Source organism: Apostichopus japonicus, chromosome 15 (genome assembly GCF_037975245.1).
Source record: "Apostichopus japonicus isolate 1M-3 chromosome 15, ASM3797524v1, whole genome shotgun sequence".
Classification (NCBI taxonomy): Eukaryota; Metazoa; Echinodermata; class Holothuroidea; order Aspidochirotida; family Stichopodidae; genus Apostichopus; species Apostichopus japonicus.
This window is the reverse complement of record NC_092575.1, coordinates 27,348,476-27,375,043: the sequence shown is the minus strand read 5'-3', so window position 1 is coordinate 27,375,043 and position 26,568 is coordinate 27,348,476. Positions and strand designations below refer to the sequence as shown.

At 37.3% G+C, this 26,568-nt stretch overlaps 4 protein-coding genes across 5 annotated transcripts in view; 1 reads left to right on the top strand and 3 right to left on the bottom strand.

Annotated features, from left to right (window-relative positions):
• Window positions 1–26,568, bottom strand: part of LOC139981265 (uncharacterized) — a 155,251-nt gene that overhangs the window by 11,730 nt on the left and 116,953 nt on the right. The gene's annotated exons all lie outside the window — the stretch shown is intronic.
• The window catches only part of LOC139981354 (uncharacterized), a 125,035-nt gene that overhangs the window by 9,484 nt on the left and 88,983 nt on the right, over window positions 1–26,568 (bottom strand). The gene's annotated exons all lie outside the window — the stretch shown is intronic.
• The window catches only part of LOC139981250 (uncharacterized), a 164,710-nt gene that overhangs the window by 54,503 nt on the left and 83,639 nt on the right, over window positions 1–26,568 (bottom strand). The gene's annotated exons all lie outside the window — the stretch shown is intronic.
• Window positions 5,705–16,493, top strand: LOC139981355 (uncharacterized). Its single transcript, XM_071993693.1, has 6 exons — window positions 5,705–6,055; window positions 6,959–7,107; window positions 7,878–8,024; window positions 9,073–9,185; window positions 10,594–11,003; window positions 13,032–16,493. Exon 6 carries the CDS (start codon window positions 13,101–13,103, stop codon window positions 16,392–16,394), a length of 3,294 nt encoding a protein of 1,097 aa, XP_071849794.1. The 5' UTR covers window positions 5,705–6,055; window positions 6,959–7,107; window positions 7,878–8,024; window positions 9,073–9,185; window positions 10,594–11,003; window positions 13,032–13,100; the 3' UTR covers window positions 16,395–16,493.

The window sequence follows — 26,568 nt, the reverse complement described above, 5'->3', positions numbered from 1 at the left end:
AATTTATTTTCTGTTGCCCCTATGGCGCAAAGGATGTACCGTAAAATCACTGCTACCCCCCACATCAGCATGTTCATTACACAAATATAACCTTTATATACAAGTATTGTCGACTTTTGTTACCCAATTTCACGGAAGAAACTTCTGAAAGATGCTATTCAAGAGAAGGGACCTAACACAAGCTAGTAACGAAACTGAAAGTAGGCCTATCAGTCGTAAACAAAACAGAAAGATTTGATTGGCGCATGTTCAAGTGGTCAGGGCTTGCAAATTTTGATTGAAGTTTGTAGAATCTACATACTCGTTAAGAAATCTGGCGAATTTTATTCAACTCAAAATGTTTATCGACAGATAATTCAATAAAAATAATGAATATTGATATGAAAACTGCATAAAATGGTGTCATTTCCACTGCTTTCAGGGCAGTAAGGTGGAAAGGTTGAAGTTTTTAATTTGGCAAACACGTACTGAGACTTTAAATACAGTAAATATCAAGAGCTGATTATAAATTAATAAGGGGTTAATCAACGGTCTAGCGTGCGTTACTCACAGGATTAATGCACGATTGGGGGATAATGCAAGCGATGCACGAGGGCGGAGCCCGAGTGCATCCAGCGATAGCATTAACACCCGGGGTGCATTAATCATGTGAGTAACGCACGCTAGACCGTTGATTAACCCCGTTCATTCATACACTACCATTTGTGTGGGGGAAAATCATAAAACAAAACATTTTTGGTTACATATAACCAAAGATTTATTAAAGTGATGCCCCGTTATTTTACCGTGCGTTTACTCACAGGATTAACCACGGTCAGCTGACCTGAATGGACCAATAGGATTTAGGAATCTTTACTAACTATGAATGAACATATATTTAACAGTAATGATTCCCAGCATATAACTCATCGTATTTCTCCTGGTACATTCATCAATAGCATTAAACGTGTTTATTGGTCACCATCTTTACCTTCTTGTAAATGTTTTTCATCTTTCAGACCGGTGAAGATCATAACACCATGTCTATCTGGCTCAGGGATAATAGCCGAGTGAGGAATAGTCAGCTGGGCTGGCTTGTTGAGGGCAAGTCCTTCTGGCTCTAGCTTTATCAGGGGTGTCATTCTGCCCCTACGAGCACTTCCAGGGAGGTGCATGTCAGGATCATAAATCACTTTAATGGCAATAACATGATCAAAAGATAAAGCATCTTCAGGAATAGTCAGATGTACCCCCATGATGCTAATAGTTCCACCTTCATACTTAATCCTGTGTTCAATGTATGAATGATGTTGCCTCATTTCAAGTATTTGTGAATCTTTTCTTTGTTTTGGTAGTTCTTCTTTCTCTGTTCTCTCCATCGAACTCTTCTTACTATGTTCATGATATTCCTCTCTGTCATCAAATCCTTGTGATGGAGTTGATTCATCAACTAAAAATAGAATATAAATGAAAACACAAACACTATTAACTGAAGCCTTGACAAATTGCCATACTGCCACTTTAATGATAAATTCTGCATCAATACTAAAGCTTTGTAATTGATTATTGAAAGAGGTATTATTGAAGAAATCATAATGCAAACTGTAATAGATATGGTACACAAGCTTTTTGTTGTTAGAGAATTTGACGAGTGGCAGCAGACAACGGGAATCTCAAAGAATCTAGCATCGTTCTCTGAGAGTGACCAGATGGTTCAAATGGATTCTTCAAATATTGGCTAATCTTTGGGAACTAAATTGTTTGAGAATTTTTGTATTTTCAATCTTTATACTATAAAGAAACGAACAATACAAATGGTCAAAAGATCCACTTATAATTACTTTTGCCATACAAACATCATGATAATTACTAGTTTAAAATAACATTTTGCCTGAAAGCCAAATGTTTACCCTGGCTCACACACATTTCTAGAGATTTTTCTGTACTGCGCTATTTTTGTTTAATGTATTCTGAACACATCATTTCATTCATTCTTACCAGGCCAGGCAAGCAGTTCTGGTGCTCGGTTTTCTTCAAACTGAAAGGGGTCAACTCTAGACTGATATGGAGCTAAAAGGTTTTCATTTGTTCGGTTGAGCTGAATATGAACCAAACCCTTTTGTAGGTTAGTAACATCGTACAAGTTGATGATGTTTCGTGTCTTCATGAAGTTAATCAGAGTGATTCCTGGTGTCTCTATCAGAGAAACCCTGCGTAGCATATCAGTTTCTGCCGGTGGTAGACCAAACAGAGTTGCTAATTTCAAAGTGCTGCCTAGAGTAAGATCATCGGCAACATTGGCCATTAATCTGCCGTAATCAGCTGAAATGTAAATGAAGTAAGGATATAATATAGTTAAAGATCACACTCAGAACAACATACCAATTGTTAAACTGATTATAAAATAATTTAGAAATCACATTTTCCTATAAATGATCAGGTCATTACTGGATTGATTTGTATTGCATTGATATATAACAAAAAAATCAGTTCAATAGCTGAAGAAACTACAATTTATGTGATTTAATTGCATTTTAATGTACTGTTGATGTAACTGCTCATCTACACAACAAGCATCAGTGTTACCATAGCAACATTACTGGCACCTTTTTAAAGCATGGCAACTGCCTTTTGATGATATAAAATGATTTCAAAATAATAAATACTCTGCAGATTTTAGGATCCTGGTGTGATCTATCTCACTTGATGACCGAAACGGTGAAACATCATCAAGAGGAATCTAGTTAAGGCTTTTATTTTCTATAATATTTCACAAAAACGCATTGGAGGTGTTGATATTCTTTATGTCCTTTGCTTTTTGACCTCAGCTAGGTATACATCTTGACATCATCTATACACTATAAAAACATACCGACCATGCAGGCCGATGCTGCTCCTAACCATGTATGTTAATTTAACCCTCTGTCAGTTCAAAGTTGAAGGTGTTTTGTGTCCAAGCACCACACCTTTAACAGGCATGTACTGCATGTTTGACATTAATTGCTGTAGTTTGGATGATTAATTGATGACGACGTTGAGATTCATTTTCTTTGTGCCAGAAAATGCTTTATCTATGCTTGTTTTCTGCTACTTATGTCAATGTACACTGTGCACGTATAACAGAGAGCATTTAACCATTCTTACATACCCTTCCCCTTACTCTAGGTTCACCTTTACAATCTCTCAGCTAGTACTGTAGCACAGACAGGAAGTCTTCTTACATCGCACTTTCCAGAAAGTGACTAACAGCTTAATAATAATATAATAATATACTTTTCCAACTTCTAAGTCCCTGTAGATCACTAACACTTTGACCCCCACAGTAAGTCTCTACAACAGAAACCCTACACCTGTCTGTGCAAGGAATGTCAGATCTCTACCAATCAAATAACTGTCAGTATGATGTCATTCCCAATGATGTCATTGTGTGGTCATATCTTAGTAGTTAACCCAGATCTGTTTAAAGAGAAAGTTAAATTTGTGGACAGAGTAACTTCCAGTCCCATCCTCTGTAATCCATTGTCAAAGAGTATATAAGATGTAACTTTCAACAATTGTATTCAGTGTGATTCAACCTGTAGGAGCCGTGCTTAGCACTGTTCTCTCAAGCTTACTTTCCCTTGACACAGTCACTGTGTTCAGTAGATATCTAGTCAGTTGAAGATCTAATTAATATACCGTATAATTCAACTTCTTCCATATAAATTACAAGCACCTAAACTCACACTAAATATGTACATGCTTGCCTATGTAGGAACGTACGTTCACAGGCGCTAGCTATATCTGCCAATTGAGCTGTTCGCCTCATATGTTCTTGGTCTCCTTTCTGCAACGGTAGAGAGAAACACTCAGGTAGCAGCCCTAACCCATGGGACCCGGGGCTAACATTCTTGTTCATGTCCTTATTTCTGGTTCACATACCCCTGTGACAATTTAGTGATGCAGCGGTACTGTGACACATGTGCAGTCATGATATGGTGCATGTGTTTTATCTGCAGTTCAATCTTTTTAAAGGAACTAGCACTTTGCAATTACAAAATTGCAGTAAACATTAAAATCTGCACCACTATCATATTCTGGTTCTTGAGATATTGCACTTTTAAAATACAAATTTTGCCCTCTGTGACCCCAAATGATCTTTCACCACAAACAATAGGATTTGCTGAACTAATTACAGGAAATCCACAAGCCATATATATATATATATATATATATATATATATATATATATATATATATATATATATATATATATATATATAAATATATATACATATATATATACATATATATATATATATATATATATATATATATATATATTTATATATATATATATATATATATATATATATATATATATTTATATATATATATATATATATATATATAGCACTGGATTGGTATTTACGTTTACTTCTCCAAGTTGGTGCTTAGGTTTACCTGAGGTGAAATGATTGGATCAACTTGAAATTTTACATCAGTATACCTTATGGTACTAGGACTGCATATCAGTCGTTATAAGTTGCTACCTACTTTTTGGGTCATTTGGCAAGGAAAAATCCAATTGGTCAAACCCTTACGGTAAACCTAAGTCTTGCTCTCAAAGTATATCCCCATATAAGTTGACCTTACGTACAGGCATCCGTAGTTTTCTTAACAGCCGCAGTAGCCTGTATTCAGTGTATACGCTCTACACTGTGTACACTGTATACGCCAGGGCTAACGCTAAAGCATACCCGTAGGCGAAATTATTTTTCCCACTTCGACGCGGCCATATTAGCATAATGGGCGTGGACTATCGGTCGTTGTTACGGCTTATTGGTCTACGTCACAGACTATGCAGTGATATCTCTCGGGTGTTTGTTTGGGTGCTGAAAGTTCTCAATTAAGTTACATGTCAGGGATTCTAGTACACGTACCAGTATAATAAATAGTATAGTACAGAGGGACATTGCTATTTAGTCATAGTTATAGCAGGGAGCTGCTACTCTAACAGTAACAGCTCCCTGGTTATAGTTAATACAGACGCAAGTGACAACTGTTTAATAAAATGGGTAGAATATTTCAAGTCCGTAACAATACCCAGTAGCGTACGTAAACTAATGATGAAAGCACGTAGGCTCCTTACTGCAGTTTAAAAGGGGGTTCATTTATAAATGAACAAATAATTTAGAATGATGGATAAAACAATATGGGGCACAATACAATACATGTATCTTTGTAGGTTTTTAGCATTGAAAGGTCAGTGGGCCTACCTGGTGTAATATGAAGTGTAATAATCAATACCACGGGAGGTTCATTTATAACTTTTCCAGACCCTGCTGTCACGGGAGGTTCTTTTCCAAACTTTTCCTGACACGGGAGGTTCATAACACATCTAATAAACAAACACAGTTTGATTTTGTGATGGAATTTACCCCAAGAGCTCCATAAGACCCGATTGACTGGGAGAAGCAGTCGCACATCATCATGGATCTCATGAAGTCATGTCTTAGGCCTGAGTATATTGGGCCTGAGTATATTAGCTGAGTATATAATTAAAGAGCTATATACGTAAGAGCTCGAAGTCGAAGTCACAAACTTGCCGGCCTCTGACGTATTTCATAAGCCACGCCCATGTGGCCGCGTCGAAGTGGGAAAAATAATTTCGCTACCCGTAGGCTGCATTGCAGATCAGGGGTTGTAGCACCAGCTCCACCTCAGTGCACTGAATTATTCATATCTTGCACGGGGTTGACGCTTATGTATTTTGGTTTTTTACTCCAGCTGAGGGTAGTCTGCGGCTCCACCTATTTCTATATAGACCCCGCCTTTTCTCCAGCTGAGGGTAGCTTGAAATGTCGATCAAATCTCCTTGTTAATGTCCATTGGCTTAGATATAATAGTAACGCCTCAACGATACATATTCATATTCCCCCTTCTATCAATGTGGCTCGCGCGTACAGCCGTCTGCTATAAAACAACATTCTTGCGACGACTAACTGTCAAGTAATTTCACTTTTATTCTATGAAAACTGGACTGGGACAACATTGTATTCCTTTATGTAAAAACGTCTGATATCACTTATTGCAGGTAGGTGCTACAAGGCAAAACGTCGTTAAATTCAGTTATTTGCCATCAGTGTAACAGTCTTTACTTTAGCCTTAGGTAAGCTAGGCTGTCACTGCGATTGAGATTGTACGTAGTTTACGTTTATATGAAATAGCAAACTATGAGTATTACTACTAGTATGGGCCTAGTACAGTATCACTAGGTTATGTACTTGTAGTGGGTTATGATATGGTAAATAATTGTCGTACGATGACTGCGTAGGCCTATGCCCACAGCAAAGATGTTTAACACAGAGCATCACATTTGTCAATCAAATAATAATAAATACTCGTGACTTCACTGTAGGCTAGGGTGCGTCGGTAAATCGATATATCCAATAAACCCTTTTTCTTTGATATCCACACCAACGGTATTGAAATCTGCCATTAACGAAGATATCGAAATACCAAGTACATCCAAAATAAACCTTGAATACTGGTAAAAAATAATACTGAATTAAAGATAATGACCCATTAGTACCCCTGAGTTCGAGTATATTCCTGCTGCAACTGTTTATAGTGTATAACTTACTGTACCACCCCCGTAGTCAGGAAGTATTAACATTCTTGCTGCACATTCTTCCTGCACCTGTTGTGTGTACTATACCGAACAAAAGTTAATGAAGGAGAACAATGATGTATTTCTTCCGTTTTCACCTTCAAAAATGGTTTAAGCCTACTCGGCCAATCACGATCACGGATGGGTTACATTTACACACGCTACTTATCATAATAATTTCATTCCCAAGTTACGAAGTTGTATAATAATATCCACACTGTGCTATGACTAATTACTTTAGAACTTCATCATAGTAGTAACCGTACCGCAAGTACAGTTTCCTGCCAAATGGTTCTACCGATAAAGTCTCTTTCATTTCTTTTCTAGCTTGGTAACTATTGTCACTTGCTCTCCCACACCAATTATATATGCCACAGTCAACTACAGTACTACAATAACATACAGCTTGTGGTTGGACTGGGCTGGCCTCACAGTGGAGTGTACTGTAACTGTACATTCGCGTTGTATTGAAGGAGGTAAGCAACACTGATTTTTGTACTTTCTTTTCTTTTTGATCAAAGTTTTAGTAAATAAAATGCTGCAAAAGAAAGAGCATAGATGGGAATATCGTCATTTAACTGCAAACACAATTGTAGGCTAGAATAGTGTCCATGCGATGCATACTAAGTGTTTGATAGTACAGTTGTGTATGTATCGGCAATCGGCAAGTGTTTCTTCTGGTATATATCCGATAATAACTGATTTTGGTCAGCTGTTTATCGGTATCTGTTATTGCTCACACCGACGCACCCTACTGCACTGACACTAAGTAAGTGATGGAGCTGAGGGTTCTTACTCTAGCCTCTAGGCCTTTATGATGTGTATTGTCAGGATCGATATGCCTGGGAGGAGTGGTGAGATTTGTTTACACGTCATGATTTTAAGTGTTGTAAAGTAAAAGTAGTTAATTTGTCATTTCTGTATGGTATCAGTTCTCAATGATCAACTCCAGTAAGTCAAGTTCATGTAATTATCACTAGTGTTGATGTTGTAAACTACCTGTACTCTCCAACAGTTGGGATGATGATATAGTTTGCTGTTTGTACTTTGGCAATCAGGAGTGAGCCTGCTAACGGTGATGTTGTTAAACCGGTGACTTTAATTATCTCACATCAATTGTACTGAAGGCTTCATTATTAAAGCTACTGTAGCAGCTGGGGGCACACTATATAGTAGTAACCGTACCGCAAGTACAGTTTCCTGCCAAATGGTTCTACCGATAAAGTCTCTTTCATTTCTTTTCTAGCTTGGTAACTATTGTCACTTGCTCTCCCACACCAGTTATATGCCACAGTCAACTACAGTACTACAATAACATACAGCTTGTGGTTGGACTGGGCTGGCCTCACAGTGGAGTGTACTGTAACTGTACATTCGCGTTGTATTGAAGGAGGTAAGCAACACTGATTTTTGTACTTTCTTTTCTTTTTGATCAAAGTTTTAGTAAATAAAATGCTGCAAAAGAAAGAGCATAGATGGGAATATCGTCATTTAACTGCAAACACAATTGTAGGCTAGAATAGTGTCCATGCGATGCATGCTAAGTGTTTGATAGTACAGTTGTGTATGTATCGGCAATCGGCAAGTGTTTCTTCTGGTATATATCCGATAATAACTGATTTTGGTCAGCTGTTTATCGGTATCTGTTATTGCTCACACCGACGCACCCTACTGCACTGACACTAAGTAAGTGATGGAGCTGAGGGTTCTTACTCTAGCCTCTAGGCCTTTATGATGTGTATTGTCAGGATCGATATGCCTGGGAGGAGTGGTGAGATTTGTTTACACGTCATGATTTTAAGTGTTGTAAAGTAAAAGTAGTTAATTTGTCATTTCTGTATGGTATCAGTTCTCAATGATCAACTCCAGTAAGTCAAGTTCATGTAATTATCACTAGTGTTGATGTTGTAAACTACCTGTACTCTCCAACAGTTGGGATGATGATATAGTTTGCTGTTTGTACTTTGGCAATCAGGAGTGAGCCTGCTAACGGTGATGTTGTTAAAACCGGTGACTTTAATTATCTCACATCAATTGTACTGAAGGCTTCATTATTAAAGCTACTGTAGCAGCTGGGGGCACACTATACAGGGCACACTATACAACTTTCACCTAATTTTGAATCATCGCCACAATTTTGAGTCACAAACAGATTGCCTTGAACACTATACGACTGACTATGTGGTTTCCTAACTAAAGTCCAAATAATGTATTCAATTCATTGGCTTTACTTTCTACCTGTGAAATGGTTTGGTCAATAGCCTTATTTGAACACTCCTAATTTGAAACCCTTTGAGAAAGTGTTAACATATTACACTAAGAAATTGTTGTATATCTTTCCTCAGGACGTCTTTTACAATGGATTTGTTTCTCTGCATCTGTTTGCAGCTGCAATATATTTCCTTCAGTTTTATGTATTAGTGGCCCTAATTGTATTTCAGAATGGCAGAAGACGTTTCCAAGTGTCATGTCTGTGGAGATGAGTATCCATCAGCAGCAGTGTTGTACTGGCATTATCGATGCCATCATCTCCATCCTCCACCAGTCTACCAAGGTACTGTACAGTGCTGTATAGTTGCAAGCTACAGTTTTCAATTGGTATAGCCACATTTTACTATTTGTGTTACTTTTGTTATCGACTGTTGTGTTGTTTTTAGTTATTTAACTGTTGCACTATTCTGTTTTACTATTACTGTGTTTTTTTACCAGTTTTTTCTTCTGACATGAGAAAAAAGGATGCCAATCCTGGTCAAAAGCTGGTAACACTAGCAATAAAATACCTCCACAATGTGTTAATTGCCTTGAGCTTGCATCACCCATAATTTACAACAATTTAAATTTGATGCCACTCTCACCCTGGTGTTGATATACTGCTTTCAATTGTCTATAAGTCCAATTATGCATTTGAATATAAAAACAGACTAGAAACCAAATCAACTCTCTCAGTGCTGAAAGACAGTAGACACTCACACTGTCCCAATAAATACATGTTTCCTTTCCCCAAATTTTGGCTATTTCACAATGTATGAGCAAATTCCGAACTTGGATCAAAGCATAAACAAGCATTCCTTCTGTTTACAAACATAATGCAGCAGAATATTTTTGTTCATGCCTGTAGGGAATGTCTTGCAGAACTATCAACACAACTTGATCTGAACATAAACAGAGATACAGGCCATGAATGTTGTTTTGTTCTTAGTTATGACTCTTTCAAACATTGCCAAAAGGACAATAATTTGGAAATCAGGTATTTCAGTGTCAACACGTCAGTAATGTTTTGCTACTGTACCTGTCAGCAAGGTAGATGATAGTGCAGTACCTGTTACAAGAAAAAAATTGTATGACATCCATTTCATGTCAGTTTGGAAGAATACCATGGCAGGTGTTATTGAGCCTGTTGTAAACATTTGAAATGGGTTAAGTACACATATTAATGAGTTCAATTTGTTCACTAACTTTTTAATTTTTATGTTGACTCAGTGATGCAGTAAAATCTGTTCTGGTGATGTAGAAGTAATTTCTACAAGTGGTTCAATTCCATTGGCAGATTATGTGCACTTCACTGTATGCTTCATATGCATAAACAGGGCAAGCAAAGGTGTTATAACTTGAATGAATTGGAATGTTGGAAATTGGTTTTGCCACAGAAAATCTAAAATTGGATATAAATAACATAAAGTCAACTTGTGTTGCTCTCCTTAACCATCATTCATACCCCTAGAAGATTTTGTTCACACAGGCTCGATTCCTCACTTCAGTGTAGTCAAGTACTACACAGTCCCACTACTTGAATAGTTCTGCTATAAGTTCCAATAAAGGAGATAGTACCAAATTTGTTTTCTTGAAATTTTGGACATTTGAAAATCGGGTGCTAACATATGTTTATGAAGCTCTGGTTTTGTTAGTAGCTTTAAGGTTTGTTTGCCTTCTTCTTCTGCTTTTGTTTTTTCTTTTCTTTTCAGGACTTATTTAGCCAATGTTCCAACATTTTATCAAACACAACACAGATGAATTATGTGAGACGGGAGCAATGAGACCAGAGTATTTCTAATTTGAACAGTTTCTACATTTTGTTTTATATTTATATTGAATTCTTATATTGAAATTGATGGCCAAGTGGTTAAGAAGATGGGCTGTGGTCGAGTCCTGTTATGGTCATTGCGTTTGTGTGTCCTTGGGTAAGACACCTAAACTTGATTGCTTGTCTCTTCCCAGGACTTTAAACATGCACCTGTGAGGTAACTTGTACTTGTAGTTGTGTGGCGGATTGTGGCAGCTCCTATGAGAAACACCGCAGGGGGCATGTTGATGCTTCAGTGTGCCAGGAGTGATTAGATTGAAGTTACCACTTGCATTGTGCACTTGAGGTGAAGTTTGTATATATACTGTACAGTACGCTGACACAAGTATGGTAACATAGCAGGGATGTTAGGGGTATTTGCGGTCCTTTAAATATAGGGGTTTCCTGGAAAAGAAAAAGCCAGAAAGAAGAGAGTTCCACTGGAGTTAAAAGTCAAGTAGTTCTTATTTATTGACAATTATCCATGTGAAAAATGCTGTCTTCACTATGATATAAGTTTACTTAACTTTCTACTAGCTAACTTAACAGTCAAAATCTAAGGTCTAAATTTTCAAAAAACTCTTTCAGGGTGAGGGGACCTAGTTAGACCATCCTCTGACTAGAACCTCTACCACTCAATTGGCAGATCCTCACTCTGAGTTGATCAGAGGGTTACCGAACTCTTCTTGAATATCACACTCATTAGAGAAGCCAGATTGGATGAAATTTCTGGGATAACTTAAACATCAACAGTTTCGACTGTTACACAGTACGTAGCATAATCGAATGAGTAATAGCTGTAAAGAAATACATAACAGACTTCTCTAAGTTGTCAAAGAGAGTTACTAATATGCTATGGTATGGTACTAGATAACATAATAGGAACTAGGGCAAGTTGAAATTACAGGGTGATTGTTATATTATTACATAACAGTATGCACACGGTATGTACCGTGTGTCATTATGTGTGTGTGTATGTATGTATCTGTATGTATGTATGTATGTGTGTGCATGTATGTGTGTATGTATGTACTGTATGCATGTGTGCAAGTCACATGTCATGAAGCACCCTTTCAAAAGTGGTTGAGCAATTTTCAATGTGAGATCTATTTTTCTTTTACAGCATCGACTGTTGTCAGAGAAGATGACTTTCAGCAGGACAGAAGTCAATCCATGTCAACGAGATGTACCTTGTGCAGTTTCAATTGTTCGGCACCATCCAGGTACAGGAGACACGTGAAAAGTCATTTACAAAGTAAATCAAACTTACATTTTAATGGTGTTACATGTTTGTTATGTAAAATTCCTCATTCAGATTTGCCTAGTAAATCATCGGAAAGTTTCCATCATTTCCATTGTTTCATATGTGACAAAACATTACGGAGAAGAATTGATTTTGAGAAGCATGTTAGTAAATGCTGGAAAGAGCAAGGCTATTGTAAACTTCTCATCATTAACAAATCAGAAGACAAGGAATTGCTTCATGAAGAGAAGAGAAATGCTGAGGAAGTTCTAGAAAGAGGAAACCCAAGGGAAAGGAATGTGAAGAAAGAGAAAGTCCAGCAAAAGACCGACTTAGTGGATGATGCCAATGAAGTCAGCATAAGCAGGAATACACAAGATAGAGTCACCTGTGAAATGTGTTCGAGGACTTTGCAAAAATGCAGTCTTAAGAGGCACATTGAACAACAGCATGGAGAAGACAGAAAGGCATATGGAGTATGTGTGGACAGTGAAAATGGAATTTACATGGTAAGAAAAACAAACAGTGGGGTGAACTTTCCTTGTCATGTGCAAAAGAAAGTCTGTGATGCAGTTACCAAAGAAGTGTTATGTGAAATTTCAGAATGCATACACACTGCAGAAATTGCTAGTCGATCTGGATACAAGTCTTTTGAATGCAGACATTTGCAGATTGCTTCCAAATGTGCACCTGAACCTGATGTTGTAGTACTGGAAGATGATATTTTACATTCCCTGTCCAGTGAGGGAGAGCACAAGTTAATCTCTGATTCAAGTATAAAGGGGGCAAAAAGCATCAGAGCTAAAGCTGAAGCAAACAACTGTCAAGCAGTCATTCAGTTTCCATCAACAACAGGTGACATCTATTTGCACTATTCTGTATTTGATGGGACTGTACATAACTACTGCCGATTGAAGAGGTGTGTGGTCTCATTTCATGTGACACACCATACTATTGACTGCTCTTGCTGTAGAAGAAAACAGAATTGCCTACACAAGTCTATTGTGTTGTGGTTTCTTGCCCAGAGGGGTTACAATATTTCGGAACTTGCTCCTGGCCTTGACAGCAACAATGAAACAGACCAAAAGATCTGTGAGGACAGACTTACTTCATCCGTAAAGCAAAGTGAGATTTACCCTCCAGATAAAGGAGATGTTATCAAACAAATGACAAAATATCTTCTTGACCAGAAGAAAATTCAGCATCCCATACCAGAAGCTTGGAAAAAAAGGAAGAAAATTCCAGATCATTTTGTCCCCACAGAGACCACATGCTTTTCGTGTCATATACCTTTATCCAAGCCAACACTCGTATCAAATAAAGCCAAAGTATTTTCCATTTCCGGAATCAACATAGTATCAACATATGTGAAGTTGTGTCAACAATGCCATCTGCCGTACAGGTACCAGGAGGTCACTGATGGCATACACAACTACAATGACCTATTCTTGATTACTTATGAAGTCCTTAATATCCTTGAGAGTAGTGTAGCTTCCCATATTGCAATAGGCAGCCAGGTAGAGTGCTTTAACAAAGCCATGAACATCAACCTTAATACCTCGACTGTGATAGGTGCCTATTTACATTTTGTAGGTATGAGTCAGCGGACGTATGACTTCACCTGCATTAGTTGTGGATACTATCCTCCACTGATTGTAATGGATTTAGATAAGAAAGGCGCATTCCATTGTGATAGTAGCCAGATGGAGCTTCCAGAAATGAGCCCGGAAAGCGATGTTGTCAATGCTGAAGAGTTTTGGCAGAATGTTGTAAGGCATCAAGTTGCAGGTGGTTTTCTCAAGAGTGGCACTGAAAATCCATTTCCTGTCATTCCTGGATACCAAAACTGGGCACCATACATAGCCCCAAATTCGAGAGGATCTGTGGTTATCAATACAGAGCACAGAAAGGTTTCAAGGTCAACAGGTAAATTGGAAGAAGAGGTACACAACATGACGGAAGAACGTCTCATTGAATTACTCTACAATAGTACAACCAGAACAGTCAGAGAACTTGGACAGGGCCTCAGGATAACTGGCTTATCTAAAATGGCCAAAGCAGACATCATCAGACACATACAAAATGCAATTTCATCAGATGAAAACAAGTTTCATAAAGTTTTTAAGAAAGCTTGGGGTAGCTCAGGAGGTTGGGCAAGTCTTGTATGTCCACATGGCATTGTTTATGCAATTAAATTTGTTGTCAGGGCTGAGAGTCCAAGAGATTATGTGGACCTTCTTGCAAGTCTGAAACATATGCCTAACATTGTCCTGGTTGATATGGCTCACATGGTAGCAAATCATGCAAAAAAGAGATTCCCGAAGATGTTCAATCCCTATGATGGACGGTTAGCTGAGGTAACAGAGGCCAATCTGAAATTAGCCAAAAGAAAGGAATTAGTGGTGGAAATGCCCTGGTTACACAATAATTTCTGCATCCTTCAACCAGAAGATGACCAGCACCCTGTCACAGGATGTAATGAGTTCTATTGTCTGTATGATCGATTTCATGAAAAGAATTCCTCAAGAAAATGTGAGATACTAAGACGGATCACTAATGTACCTCAACTACATGGTTTCATCAATACACAAGTAGTTGAGCAGTTGCACCAGCAGATCAATAGAAATAATAATTTTCTTACCCAAATGAAGCCAGCAAGACACATATTCATGTTTCGCAACTTGCTGGACTTGCACAACAAGGACATCAATCGCAGACAAATTGCTAACGTTGAAGCAGCAACTGGATACAGTGTACACCTAAACATCTTTGGAAGGGCAATGCTCTTTGGAAAATGTGAGACCAAGGGTAGAGCTGAAAACATCACAGTTTCCAGCACTATATCCTCTTGCAAGACTGTCCATGGATCATTTGAGGAGAATTATGATGGAGATAGCCTAGAGGACCATTCAGACATTTCCCCTTCCTGTCCCTTTGTATCAAGATTTCCTCCAACACCATCTTCAGCAGATAGAAATTTGAATCCCCACCAAAGTGATCTTTTATCTGGTCAGAAGGAAACCAAAGATTCAGGTAATGAATGCAAAGACCCACCTGTCATTGACCTTACATGTCACCCAGATGAGCTACAAGGAAGTGATATGTTATCTGGTCACAAAGAAAGAAAAAATTCCAGAAAGGGGGAATGCAAAGACTTACCCATCATTGACCTCACCTGTCAGCCAGATGAGCCATCTTCAAATCGCAGTCATCTATGGGTGCCATCATTGCATCTATCTAATCAGGAGTTAGAGATTCTTGAAAGACAGGAATGTTTGACAGATACCATAATTGAAGCTGGTCAATCTCTTCTAAAGGCTCAGTTCCCATATGTTGGGGGATTGCAACCACCATATAAAGCCCTATCATCATCAGGATTTGACATCGAACCAGGAGAGTTTGTTCAGATCATTCATCTACCAAACCATTGGGTGACTGTGTCAACCATTGGATGCCGAAAATCAGAAGTAAAGCTGTATGACAGCATGATAGCTAATGCGTACTCATTATCGATGACTCAACTGATCACCTCAATGATGATGTCTATGGACCCACAAATCACTATTCTCGTAATGGATGTCACTCAACAACAAGATTCTAGGTCCTGTGGTGTATACGCCCTTGCATTTGCTTCTGCTCTGTGTCTCCATATTGAGCCTTCTACTCTAAACTTCTCTCAATCCAGAATGTACCCTGATCTGAAAAGATGCCTTCAAGAAGAGAGAATGACATTAATAGGGGCAGAAAAAGGGAGCAACCTTTCCAAGGTCAACAAGAGGATCGTAGCAAAAATTTACTGCACTTGTAGGGGCCCTGATGTTGGCAACACTATGATGCAGTGTTTCATATGCATGGAATGGTTTCATGAAGAATGTGTTGGGGTTGTGCCTGTTGGGAAATTTATCTGTAGATTTTGTCGAAAGAGGAAGATACAAAAGCAAGAAGATAATGCCCTTGCCAAAAGACAAAAGATGGAAGAAACAAAGCAAGAGTTCATTAATATCAAACAACGAAGTGGGGTACTGAAGGAGAAACAGAAGATAGCTGAGGATTTTTATTGTTACATTAACCGTGTTGCATTTGGAGATATTTTTCCTGATCCATGTGATAAAATAGCAGTGCTGGCAAAGTGGACATGGGAGTTCCACCAGTCCCGGGATGAAACTATTGGTGTAACAGTAAAAGACGCAAATCATCCAGACGGCTTTGATTTCATCCTAATTGATGGCAACAACATACCTGATAACACTATGTTGTACGAAGTAATCATTCACGAAATGGTCCACGCTTTTGTTGCTATGAACGGTTGCTTCTTAGCAAAACATGGGAAAAAATTCCAAAAGCTCGGGCGAGAATGCATCTCTAAGTTAAATGCAGTATGTCATGATCAGAAACTTCCCCATGGGCTATCCAACAAATTAATTGACCCACACAATGTTTTACTTGCCACTCGAAAGTGAGTATCTTTACTTTTCAATAATGGGTGACTTAATGCATTATCTTTGCTTCATATTTTGTTCTGTAATACAACAAAATTAGAAACATAATTGGTCAGAACATTGCCAAGGACAGGGGTGTAGCCAGGTTTTTCGTGTGGGAAGGGGGGGGGGGGGGTCAAATTTCTGTCTTAGATGCATAATGGTGCTATCATTTCCATTTTGGTTCCTTGCTTTTTGCAAAGCAAGAAACCTATGCGTTCAACTTGTATGTAGTATATAAAGCTGCAACCCCTGTTATCACTATACTAATCGAGTAAAACTAAGGAAATTTTTAATTGCAAAACAATTCGGTGGGGATATAAAACAAGAAGTGCAAGTTAGCCATGATTTATCCTTTTAACCAACAGCAGGTTGGTCCCACATTTTCTGTGCTCATTGAAGCCTATACTGTAGATGAAAGGGGTAACAGACAACACAGTTGCTTCTGCCCAGTATGACATATATAAAAAGCTGTTATCCTTATTGAGGACTACTAATCGAAAAAAAACTTAGTATTTCTCAAACAATTCTGTGGGGATATAAAACAGGATATGCTGGGCCAGGAATTATCTTTAACTATATATATATATATATATATATATATATATATATATATATATTTATATATATATATATATATATATATATATATATATATATACATATATATATACATATATATAAATAAATATACATATATATACATATACATATACATATATATATATATATATATATATATATATATATAGTTGGTTGGTCCCACATTTTCTGTGCTCATTTGAGCCTACTGTAAATGTTAGTGCAAACTGACAACATTGTTGATTCTGCCCAGTATGAATACATATAAAGCTGCTATCCTTGTTGGGCACTACTAATAGAAAAAAACTTTAGCATTATTTCTTAAAAAGTTCTTTTAACCAAACAGCAGTTATTCTGATGTATCAATTAAACAGAGAAATAATTTGAATTAGAATACCTTGATGCCAAGTTTGTTGTGCATGAAAAGGTATTAGTTCAAACTCAAACTGAATGAAAAGTGAATTACTCTGGTCAATTTATCAAAATAAAAGCAGTGCAGACTAAAAGATAAGGACAACTAATGGCTAAAGGAGGATAAGTAGTTATGAGAGATAAATGTGTTCCTTACTTTCTGTACAGTATTCCTCCAACTCATTGAGCTGGGACGTCAACTTAAGAAAAATTCATATATATACTGTTTTTTCTGCCGATTAGAGAAATTTCTGTTGGAAATTGCTATTGCTGAGGCAGTTTTTTTTGGGCAAATCTTTGCAGGATGAATATCTATTGCTGATTTGCGGGGGGGGGGGGGGGGGGGAACAGTACAGAAACTTATGTATAATTTATCTTTCAACTACCAAAGCTCCTTTAATTTCTCTCTCAGAGAAAGAGACTCGGTATTTGTGTTCATTAGATGGTACGTCCCACAAAGAAGTTAATCCTGCATTTTGGGATTGGTACCCAAACCTTTTGAAAGGTCTGCTTTTGGTCCCAGACATGTTGGAACAGCAAGATTTGTGGTCCCACATATTGGGTGTGATTCCACAAATTTAGTTTGAAACATGCTTTATTTGGACCACAAATGTTGTCTCTCAGGTGTGTTTTTTTGGTCCCACAATTTGGTCTGGTCCCACAAATGATGTCTCTCAGGTGTTTTTTTTGGTCCCACAATTTGGTCTGGTCCCACAAATAATGTTTCTCAGGTGTGTTTTTTGGTCCCACAATTTGGTCTGGTCCCACAAATAATATTTCTTAGGTGTGTTTTTGTGGTCTCACATATTTGGACTGGTCCCACAAAGGTGTGTTTTTAAGGTCCCACACATAAGGTGTACATTCTGTTCCCACAAATCAGGTCCAACAATTGTTGATGCAAAACGTACCAAGTTACTGGTCCCAATATTATTGTGGAGGTGAGTGTGTGTGTGTGTGCGTTTGTTTTGCTATCTGACCGAGGACTTGAACAAAAGAATTTCAGGTCCTCGGTTGTGATTTCTAAAGAATCACCACGTCCTCGGAAGAATTCTATTGTATGGGGTATTGTTAAGGTTAGGGTACGTGGATTTGAACAATGGAAAATACAATATGGGGCTTTGGTCTGAATGTAATACAAACATGTCTGTGTGTGTGTGTGTGTATGTGATGCTTGGCTTGTGTACACGGTATCTCAATAAGGAAATGATGTATCATGATCAAACTGGTGGATAGCCCATAGTAAGAGGAAGATCCCTATTGTTTTTGTTGCCCTCAAAGGTCACCAAAGGCCAGTTAGATGCCAAAAACCAATATATTAAAAACAGTAATAACTCCCATTGACAGGGTCTGACATGGTTGATATTTTGGGAGTCGTTGTGAATGGGGTAAGGGATCGTTTCCAAACATAACGGTAATGTGATCGAAGGTCAACAAAGGTCAATAAATGATAAAAAACTATTATTTTGGGGGGAGAAAATGGGCAATGAAAAAAATGTTTGAAGTTTTACAGATGCTATATTCACGTCCCACCGATCAAGAATATCAATTGGTTCATGACCTCCGGGTGACCTTTGTGTGTTGAGTTACATGAGGTCAAAGTTAATTTTCAGACATTTAGTGCAATTAAATCCCAATGCCAAGGTGTGACACGGTTGATATTTTGGGACAAGTTGTGAATGTGGTGGTGGAACATTTTCAAACTTAACGGTCATGTGATCTGAGGTCACTAATGTTATCATATCTGTTGACCCGCTTGTAGGTGACCTTATATTTCTTACATTTTCTACGCCATATTTAGAACTAAAAAGTGCCTTTTGATAAAAAATCTGATCACAAATTGTGATCACAAGTGTTGGCTATAGTGTTGGTTACTTTATTGGTACATGTAGGACCACAATTACTTGGACTATTTGAGCCCAATCTTGCTTGATAATATTATGTGTATTGTCATATACCTCTACGCAAGGAACCACGGTGCCCTTGGGCTCTTGTTTAAACTACGTTGCGTACTAAAAAGTACAAAGTTAAATTTCTGTCCCCATTTTCAGGCACATAGTGGTGGATCGCCGTTGTTGGGGAAGGGTTGAACAATTTTGTTCTTCAAAAAGGGCTTAGATGCCAAGTGGTGCTTTTATTTACATTTTTTTACCTACATTCATGAACTAAAGAGAGTATATTTAATTTTTTTTTTGCTCGCTTTGAATATTCACCATCGGTTCCCCAAAAATTTCTGTCGGGGCACTCTGCCCCCTGCCTCCTGCTGGGTACGCCACTGTCCAAGGATGAAGGTATGTGCAGTCAGCCGAGCTTAGCATCATAATCAATGATAGTCTGGACTCTGGTTGTTATTTGGACTGTAGAGATAAACTTTGGATAAGCTTTCATGTTGGGGATATTGAGTACAAGAAGTCTGTCAGTTGCATTAAAGCTCAAATATATCATATAGCTGTCATTGTAAATACATTGTTACAGACCCCTAAGTAATCTCAATAATTTGTATGATTTTTGCAACAAATAGTTGTATTATTAATCAATATTTTAGAATATTATAAATTAATCTAAGAATCATAGTATAGAAATGCCTGGTGTGTGTGCATATCTGGTGTGTGTAGAATATTTGGAAAAGTTGAGAAGCTTCTAGAAGAGTTAGAACTTTTGAGAATAATTTAGATCATTCAACACAGAACACATTTGAACATGCTAGAACATTGGAGTGCTGCAAAGGGGACATCCCCTGTGCTATTTTTAGAACACTAGGTGAGGATTTCCTGGAAAGGTGAAGTGACCTTTTGGATTGGTTTAACCATCTTGGCTCAAGGAGTTTTATAACATCTCGCTCAAGTGAATCCTACAATTCCAGTGTGAGTAAATACTCACTTAGTTTGACAGTAGAGTTATAGCTGTCTTTATATTAGTGGATTTGTCACAAGTTTGCCGGCTTCAAAGTCGTCCATCGTTGTGTAGCCGTCCAAGCACTTCTTATTGTGGCCTCTGAGTTACCCAAGGACAGGAATCCAAGGATAAATAAGCTGCAAGCACAACTTGGACATTCATTAGTAGTAGACCTCCGAAGTGGAAATCATCAAGTTGAGAACTGGATTTCTTCAATATTGGACATTCGTCCGCCGACAAGTTTCGCCATTAACCACAATGACCACAATGCTGTACAAGTTCAGGTGTCATATTCATTAAAGAAGATACTCAAACCATATCATCAAAACCACAATGTATTTTTACATTCTGGTTAACTTGAATGGATGTCAACATACTTCTTCACATTGCAATGTGGCAACATCTCAATTTCACACATAGTTATAATAAGCTTTGTTTGATTTGAAGTTTTTTATTATAAAAGCCAGTACTTCCATAAGCAAAGGTAAATTGGTGCAACATAGCTACTGTGTTAGTGTTAGCATTAAACATTTCTGACATGGTCCCTGTATTTTGTCTTATTGGCACCACTTCCTTGGTTTTCCTTCTGCAGTCAACTGTCTTTTTCATTTTCTACTGGCAGGAGGTTGCCTGCAGTCAGCATAGCAGGCCACAGGGACCACATGCTAGCATGTAGTACTGATTTGAGAGTCCTTCAAACTTGTATCTTCTACTGCACAGGAGGAAGAGCTTAAACATAATTGGGAAATAAATCAGGGACCTGCTATTTAGAAATAGCAGGTCCCTGATTAAATCACACGGTCTACAACAGTTTATATCTATGTCTAACATAATGTTGTAGATAGTAGCTACTGTTTGTTTGGGTTTCTATTTGGAATCAAATTTTACTTTAACTGTGCCTGCCAGGTGTTCTTTGAGTTTACTTGTCAATGTGTGGTTACTTAATATGGATTATTGGAAACAGTCATTCTCACAAATCAGTGTATAGTTTTAAAATTCGAGCATGGTCCTGGTTTAGGTGACACGGTGTATTAATAGTTGGCTATCCAGTTGCAATATTTTTACTTACCTGAAAGTAGCAGGAACAGGTTACGATTAAATTAAATTATTTAATCGAGTTGTGGTCGGTAAGTATGCATTAAAACTGTTCCATATTACTTTAAGGTGTCAAGGTATCTTTTTGTTGCAGAATGTAGGAATCTTCTTTTGCTCATTGGTTTGGCTGTATTTTACGTATTTAAAGAGGGCAAAGTTACATTTCCAGAAATGTTGGGGGAGGGGGGGGGGGGGATGGTACAACTACTGAAGGGCAATTTCGCAAATGTACAGCTTTAACTGATGAACTGACACACCTGACTCGGAATTAAAAATTTTCGAACCTTTCAAAATAAGAAACATTTAATACGAAACTCGGAAAAAATTAGAAGCAGTGAGGTGAGTTTAGTGCACGTATTCCACTTGGTATAGTCTCTGCAACTTTTTATAATCAGTATCGTTCTCGCACTGTTGATTTGTGAAATTTCAGTCATTTTTTATTTCTTGGATGGTGGAAAGGTGATGAATTAATACAGTGAAAGTTACATACATTTTGATAACGATATATTCTGGTTAAATTATACTTCATCGCTGTTTTCTTTGTTTGTTTTTGTAAAAAAAATATTATAAAAAACAGTTGTAATCCCGAGAAACACCAAAAATATCCATAAATGTGGTTAACATTACTACATAGTGTATTTAACACAGTCTACCAAAAACAAAAAATAAACGTGTCCATAAGAGTCATAAGTTATCGCAATTTTTCGTCAAAATGTATTAAATTTGGTCAAAAATCGAATTTTGGAATTTTCCCAAATCAATCGCGTTACTGAGCTACCCTGAGGTGGAGCTGAGTTTTAACCCCGAGAAACACCCTAATTGTCCATCAGTGTAGCTGAAATTACTACATAGTGTAGTGAACATAGCCTTCAATAAGTAAACGTGTCCATTATAGTCATAAGTTATCGCAATTTTTTCGTCAAAATGTATTCAATTTGGTGAAAAATCGAATTTTGGAATTTTCCCAAATCAATCGCGTTACTGAGCTACCCTGAGGTGGAGCTGAGTTTTAACCCCGAGAAACACCCTAATTGTCCATCAATGTAGCTGAAATTACTACATAGTGTATTGAACATAGTCTACAATGAGTAAACGTGTCCATTATAGTAATAAGTTATCGCAATTTTTCGTAAAAATGTATTCAATTTGGTGAAAAATCGATTTTTAAAATTTCCCAAATCAATCGCGTTACTGAGCTACCCTGAGGTGGAGCTGAGTTTTATCCTCGAGAAACACACTAATTGTCCATCAATGTAGCTGAAATTACTACATAGTGTATTGAACATAGTCTACAATTAATAAACGTGTCAATTAGAGTCATATAAGTTATCGCAATTCTTCGTCAAAATGTATTCAATTTGGTCAAAAATCGAATTTTGGAATTTTCCCAAATCAATCGCGTTACTGAGCTACCCTGAGGTGGAGCTGAGTTTTAACCCCGAGAAACACCCTAATTGTCCATCAATGTAGCTGAAATTACTACATAGTGTATTGAACATAGTCTACAATTAATAAACGTGTCAATTAGAGTCATATAAGTTATCGCAATTCTTCGTCAAAATGTATTCAATTTGGTCAAAAATCGAATTTTGGAATTTTCCAAAATCAATCGCGTTACTGAGCTACCCTGAGGTGGAGCTGAGTTTTAACCCCGAGAAACACCCTAATTGTCCATCATTGTAGCTGAAATTACTACATAGTGTATTGAACATAGTATACAACAAATAAACGGGTCCATTATAGTCATAAGTTATCGCAATGTTTCGTCAAAATGTATTCAATTTGGTGAAAAATCGAATTTTGGAATTTTCCAAAATCATTCGCGTTACTGAGCTACCCTGAGGTGGAGCTGAGTTTTAACCCCGAGAAACACCCTAATTGTCCATCAATGTAGCTGAAATTACTACATAGTGTATTAAACATAGTCTACAACAAATAAATGGGTCCATTAGAGTCATAAGTTATCGCAATTTTCGTCAAAATGTATTCAATTTGGTGAAAAATCGATTTTTAAAATTTCCCAAATCAATCGCGTTACTGAGCTACCCTGAGGTGGAGCTGAGTTTTAACCCCGAGAAACACCCTAATTGTCCATCAATGTAGCTGAAATTACTACATAGTGTATTGAACATAGTCTACAATAAGTAAACGTGTCCATTATAGTCATAAGTTATCGCAATTTTTGGTCAAAATGTATTCAATTTGGTGAAAAATCGAATTTTGGAATTTTCCAAAATCATTCGCGTTACTGAGCTACCCTGAGGTGGAGCTGAGTTTTAACCCCGAGAAACACCCTAATTGTCCATCAATGTAGCTGAAAATACTACATAGTGTATTGAACATAGTCTACAACAAATAAACGGGTCCATTATAGTCATAAGTTATCGCAATTCTTCGTAAAAATGTATTCAATTTGGTGAAAAATCGATTTTTAAAATTTCCCAAATCAATCGCGTTACTGAGCTACCCTGAGGTGGAGCTGAGTTTTATCCTCGAGAAACACACTAATTGTCCATCAATGTAGCTGAAATTACTACATAGTGTATTGAACATAGTCTACAATTAATAAACGTGTCAATTAGAGTCATATAAGTTATCGCAATTCTTCGTCAAAATGTATTCAATTTGGTCAAAAATCGAATTTTGGAATTTTCCAAAATCAATCGCGTTACTGAGCTACCCTGAGGTGGAGCTGAGTTTTAACCCCGAGAAACACCCTAATTGTCCATCATTGTAGCTGAAATTACTACATAGTGTATTGAACATAGTCTACAACAAATAAACGGGTCCATTATAGTCATAAGTTATCGCAATGTTTCGTCAAAATGTATTCAATTTGGTGAAAAATCGAATTTTGGAATTTTCCAAAATCATTCGCGTTACTGAGCTACCCTGAGGTGGAGCTGAGTTTTAACCCCGAGAAACACCCTAATTGTCCATCAATGTAGCTGAAATTACTACATAGTGTATTAAACATAGTCTACAACAAATAAATGGGTCCATTAGAGTCATAAGTTATCGCAATTTTCGTCAAAATGTATTCAATTTGGTGAAAAATCGATTTTTAAAATTTCCCAAATCAATCGCGTTACTGAGCTACCCTGAGGTGGAGCTGAGTTTTAACCCCGAGAAACACCCTAATTGTCCATCAATGTAGCTGAAATTACTACATAGTGTATTGAACATAGTCTACAATAAGTAAACGTGTCCATTATAGTCATAAGTTATCGCAATTTTTGGTCAAAATGTATTCAATTTGGTGAAAAATCGAATTTTGGAATTTTCCAAAATCATTCGCGTTACTGAGCTACCCTGAGGTGGAGCTGAGTTTTAACCCCGAGAAACACCCTAATTGTCCATCAATGTAGCTGAAAATACTACATAGTGTATTGAACATAGTCTACAACAAATAAACGGGTCCATTATAGTCATAAGTTATCGCAATTCTTCGTAAAAATGTATTCAATTTGGTGAAAAATCGATTTTTAAAATTTCCCAAATCAATCGCGTTACTGAGCTACCCTGAGGTGGAGCTGAGTTTTAACCCCGAGAAACACCCTAATTGTCCATCAATGTAGCTGAAATTACTACATAGTGTATTGAACATAGTCTACAATAAGTAAACGTGTCCATTATAGTAATAAGTTATCGCAATTTTTCGTCAAAATGTATTCAATTTGGTGAAAAATCGAATTTTGGAATTTTCCAAAATCAATCGCGTTACTGAGCTACCCTGAGGTGGAGCTGAGTTTTAACCCCGAGAAACACCCTAATTGTCCATCATTGTAGCTGAAAATACTACATAGTGTATTGAACATAGTCTACAACAAATAAACGGGTCCATTATAGTCATAAGTTATCGCAATTCTTCGTAAAAATGTATTCAATTTGGTGAAAAATCGATTTTTAAAATTTCCCAAATCAATCGCGTTACTGAGCTACCCTGAGGTGGAGCTGAGTTTTAACCCCGAGAAACACCCTAATTGTCCATCAATGTAGCTGAAATTACTACATAGTGTATTGAACATAGTCTACAATAAGTAAACGTGTCCATTAGTCATAAGTTATCGCAATTTTTTGGAAAAAATGTATTAAATTTGGTCAAAAAATCGAGGAGGAGTTTTAACGCCGAGAAACACCCAAATTGTCCATAAATGTTGCTGAAAATAATACACAGTGTATTTAACATTATTTAAAATAAATAAACGGGTCCATAAGAGTCATAAGTAAATTGTTTTCAACAGACTCTTAAATAAATACATCCTTTTTGTAGAAAGAAACAGCTATTAAGACTTTCATTATATAAAAGTCCACACGAAGCTTCCGTATCGCTTTTATCCGCTAGGTGGAGCTTATTTTGGTGGGCGCAACTGATTTACATGTTATTATCTACCCTGAGGTGGAGAAGTTCAAAGTTGCAACCCCTGATGGCATTGCATGCAACCCAATAACAGTTTCGGCTAATATAAGATGATGTGTAGTATCTGTTCCCTCCCGATGTAAGGGGACTGGGCTTGAGATCGGGTCAGTCGTTCGCCGGGAAGTTTGGTTTTCGTGCCCAGGTTCTTTCCTTGTTGACTTTTTCTTAAAAAAGTACCGTTAACACGAAAACGTCTCACCAACAACTTCAGGTAAGGTCCATGAGATTAGTCAATAAAGTTTGGTGATATTAATAACGTTGATATTATAACGTTGTTGCATACAGCTTCACGTTATTTGTTCATACCCATATTTCAATACTATAGTCTAGACTAGCTTCTAGCCTAAAACTTGTAAGGCCTAGCCTACGTTCGACTATAGCCTAGGGCCATAGTCCAAGTCCTAACACTACCTTAGCATTGGAACAAGGGTAAACTGGTCTGTAGTAGTTGAGCTACAAATTAATACCAACTGCCAGAGAAATTAGATTTCAAGTAGGTCAGCTTAACTTCTTAGCCTACTGTGCATATATATATCATACATTGCCCTAATCATGACCAGATACTGTAGCATGGTGGGCTTTTAATTGACGCACTTAAGGATTTGATCAATGATATCTATCAAGGAAAAATCCAAATTACTCAACTGTATGTGTTTTTCATATGTGTAGTTCCTCAGAAATGTTCTGATCTCAAAATATTTAAGGTTCTGTGCTTATGCACCATACAATTGAGCAGAATTTGACCACAAAATGTCT

Coding starts and splice junctions, on each gene's coding strand:
- LOC139981355 (XM_071993693.1), top strand. CDS start 13,101: ATGACAAAATATCTTCTTGACCAGAAGAAAATTCAGCATCCCATACCA.